The sequence below is a fragment of the Strigops habroptila genome, chromosome 4 (genome assembly GCF_004027225.2).
Source record: "Strigops habroptila isolate Jane chromosome 4, bStrHab1.2.pri, whole genome shotgun sequence".
NCBI lineage: Eukaryota > Metazoa > Chordata > Aves > Psittaciformes > Psittacidae > Strigops > Strigops habroptila.
Window position 1 is genome coordinate 38,631,019 of NC_046358.1, and position 3,927 is coordinate 38,634,945.

A 3,927-nucleotide genomic window follows, 5' to 3' on the forward strand; every position below is an offset into this window, starting at 1 on the left:
ATGCTTGGGTGACAGCCAGCAGCCCCAGAGTACCACAGCTGTGACAGAAGCGATCACCTCGGCTGGCACATTAGGTGTCACATTTGCTTGTTGGAAGCTTAATTTCTGGAAACCTTGAAAGTGCTGGAAAGCTCGAGCTGCTTTGGGCTGCCAGAGTGTGTGACAGAAGTAAGCCAGCGCTCTTCTTGTGGGGTTTGGGCTGCGGCCACCATTCTGGCACCCAAGTGCTGGATGGCTCTTGTGTGGAGCATGAAGTTTTACCTGTCATAGCAGACAGCCTGTAAATGTTAGTATTAACAGTAAAGGAAGATGGTTTTAGTATAATCTTAGCAAATAGGGGCATTAGAAACCAGCAAGAAGCAGCTGAAAACCAGCCTGAACTTACATGTGTTATTACAAGGAGGAAAAGGTTGCCAGACCCTGCACAGCCCAACAGTCACCAGCTGCCCCACAACCAGCCATCCCTGGAAGTGTTACAGTCCAGAAGTGGAGATTGTGCTAGGGACGTGTGCAGGGAGCAGATCTCTATGGAGACCAGACCACGCCAGAGTCCTGCCCAGGCCATGCTGCTGCTGGACTGGTAATCTCGTTTTATCTGGGTATATTCAATGAATAATACCAAGCACTGGTCACATTGCCTCAGGTGGATCACTGTCAACTGCACCAATTCCAGCTAACACTTCCTGAGGCTACCAAGAACTGTTTCTACCCTGCAAGAGCCTTCTCACTCTGAAGAAACTGCCAGTGTCCAGATGACTGCAGGCACTTTTCCACACAGTATTTGGCTCGCCTGCTCTAACTCTGATTGAGCTCTCCCCTGCATTGCTGAACTGCTGCCTTGGTTGTCACAGCAGTGACTTCTGGGTCCGGCTCTGCAGAGGTGCTCCTTGTGCTCTACCCAGCCTGCTCCAAACGGATGTTCCGAGGTTTCTCAGCCTGCTGCCATCAGGACCAAGTGATGTCTTCTTCCTCCCACCTGCCTTTCAACAAGCAATGTTCTTCCCTTAATTTGATGCCTCCTTAAACAGCACCCTAGTAAAACTTTGCCTTTAAGTGCTCGATTGTATGTCCACTATCAGTGTAACAACCCCTCTTGGAGAATCTCCAGTCACCACCAATAAGAAAGTTTCCTGGTTTGAGGCACTCAGGTTTGAAGATGTTTGGATTAAGTCCAACGCAAAAGGTGAAATGACTTGTGCTGTAAATCAAAAGAATTATAAAGACAGGTATGTAAAGCCATCACCTTGTTTCCCGTCTGTTTCCTAAGAGGGATGCTGAAGTAGCAAGATCACTAAAATGTGTTTGTGGGCTTATGTGTGTATGTTTGTGCAAAGTTTTGTATGTTTAACTGCTGTAAGCCCCTGTCTATTAAACAATGGTTATCATTAATGCTGTACTTCATTAAAGGTTTATCTCCAGTACCTGGGAAAGTGCTGCTGGAACTGCGATTTACTCAGACCACGAGTGGTGCTGGGAGCAAAGCCCACTGTCCTCCTGCCTCCCCGCTCCCAGCAGCGTCCCCTCGCCTGAGCCTCAGTGACAATGTATTGCTGGGGCTGCACTTAAACTTGGGCATATTTTTTCTAAGTAATCAAACAAATCTGACCTGCTGTTGGTGAAACACTCCATCACCTGCAGCTGCATTCTGGCAAACAGACACTTTTCCAATGCTTTCTAATACTTGGAGTGCATTAAAACATTCAGCATCAGTACAAACTACACCTGAAATGTTTACAGTGGCAGAAGACCACAAGCTGCATATGTTTTCCAAAAAGTGCAGAGGCCAACTTTGGGTTTGTTTCTCTACCACAACATATTGGTTTCCTGGGTTTGTGGTGCTGCTTTTCTGAAAAACTGCTGAAACTGATTTTAGAATACTTCTTTTAGGTGCGACTCCACCTTTAAAAGTGTTTAGGTATGAAAGAAGAAGGGAAAAAATGTGTTTTCTGGGCTTCAACGCACAGAGGAGCATACCTGGGGAGAGGCTCTGGGCATGGGGTAGGCTGGCGCCACGCGAGGTACCCCCAGCCTTTGCTGGAAGAGGAGAAGGCAGCAAGCCTGGGGCTGAGCCTGCGCCCTCCCCGCTGCTCGCAGGGTGCATCCAGCTGTTCAGGCCACTCGCTTTTGACGATAGAAATGTTCGATTGGGCCAAGTTTCCTAGAGGGATGTTGGATGACGGCATACTCTCCACAGCCACTGCCCGCAGAAGATCAGCTTTCACTTACTCTCCTCCGCAGCTGCTCACTTTTCCTTTCTCAGGCTTGTTTCAAAGAACCACAAAGGAAACGGTCTATTCGAGTAGCGTAGTGCCGCTGTGCTAGCACCGTGTCGCAGCGCAGTTACTCTGGCACTGTGTGCAGCCGGGTTTAACAGTGCCCTGTGGAGGAGCAGAAAATGGCATGCTTGTGCCATTGTTTCCCTTGTAACAACAGTTGTCTCATAGAGGATATTCCTGCTCTGCTAGGGTGACACACAGTCCAATTCAAGTTTTGTCAGTTTGCTATTCTTAGCTTACCAGTTTTGTTAGGCTTTATATAGGTATTTTTTCCTAGATTAACAGTCCTATAAGAACATATATGATAATCTACGTGCTTCACCATTTTTCTTCTCCAAGCACCTTACAGATGAAATTAGTCTGGGAGGAAAGGACCTTGAAGACATGGGCTGTGCCGTGGCTTGGCTGCTGTGAATCATGCGTTCGAAACGGCAGAAATGTGAGCCAGGATGCTGAAATGTTTGGGTTTTGGATGGCAGTTCTGAATCTGATTCTGGGCAGCGCAGGGATTTGCCTGTGGGATCAGGGCTTCATAGTTGCCTTTCGCGAGCATTCCAGTGCAGATCCCACCATCGGTCACATGCTGGGCTCTGCAGTCCTGGCACCGCTCGACCGCGCTGCTGTCACCACAGGACACTTTCGCACTGACCGACAGGTCCTGCAATCCAGGAAGGGTTATAAATATTCCTGTGCCCCTGTCATCCTAAAGCCCATCCTCAACCACCAGAAAGTGATCTCAACTCATGTATTTAGCATGTTGGGCTTAGCTAATGCTGTATTTTTAGATTGCTATCTGAAAAAGAAAAACGTAGCAGTTTTAAAAGGCAAGATCAAATTTCTAAGCAAGATGCTTTGTGAGGGGGCTTCACAATGCTTGAGCAGGTTTGGTCAGCGCATCTTTTGTTTCCACAGTTGTCCATCTCTGCTTCTAAGAGGTTTCTTAGACCAGTCCTTGGGCTCAACTTTCAGCAAACAGAATTTCCTTCCATTCAGATGCAATGCTGCAAAATGAGTACTAGGTCTGTCTGGAGCGATTTTTAATAGCATTAAAACTTCAGACCCAGAAGTGTCTGTCGTCCTCTTTGTCTGGCCTTTGCAACTTCCAGTCTAAGCAGGCCATATGAATTAATCTCCCCTGTCTTGGCACTTTTGTGATGGCTTCCTCCATCTCCTGGAGAGGATTTGTTTCTTTCCTAGTGATTATTTTATGTATTGCAAAGATGTTTCCTTAAATCAGACCTACAATGGCTTAGAAGTGCTGATCATGATTAGAAACAGCCCATTTTCCAAGGACCTCATTCCAATGTGAGACAACATAACCCCAGTAGGAGGCAATGCACGGTGCAATGGAAGGTTAGTAGCAGAATCGGGCCAAGGCTGCAAGACTTGGGATTAGCGCCCAAAATCTGTGTGCAACCTGTGTACGGTGCTGCTCTGAACTTGTCTGGCCACAGGAAAACGAGGATTCCTCGTCCCACCAGGAGGCCCGGTTGTCTCAGGGGGCTCAGTTCTAGGGGGCTCTTCTGTAAAGAAGAACGTAACAAAGTTGAATCGTTACATTCCTTACGTGCCAGCCAGCCGCAGCGTCTCGAAGGTCCACATGCATCTATCCAGAGGGAAAGAGCTTTCTGAAACCATTGCCACCTTTTCC

General features: G+C 47.6%; 1 protein-coding gene across 1 annotated transcript; it reads left to right on the top strand.

The window, feature by feature from the left end:
- Window positions 1–850: 850 nt before the first annotated feature.
- LOC115606210 lies at window positions 851–3,722 on the top strand. Its single transcript, XM_030481726.1, has 2 exons — window positions 851–1,226; window positions 2,616–3,722. The coding sequence occupies exons 1-2, from the start codon at window positions 1,066–1,068 to the stop codon at window positions 3,286–3,288; spliced, it is 834 nt and encodes a 277-aa protein (XP_030337586.1). The 5' UTR covers window positions 851–1,065; the 3' UTR covers window positions 3,289–3,722.
- The last annotated feature ends 205 nt before the right edge of the window (window positions 3,723–3,927 follow it).

Bases quoted from the DNA above. Each gene is read 5' to 3' on its own strand.
- LOC115606210 (XM_030481726.1), top strand. From the start codon at position 1,066: ATGTCCACTATCAGTGTAACAACCCCTCTTGGAGAATCTCCAGTCACC. The intron at 1,227-2,615 runs GTATGTAAAGCC...TTCTTCTCCAAG, and splicing joins CAAAAGAATTATAAAGACAG to CACCTTACAGATGAAATTAG.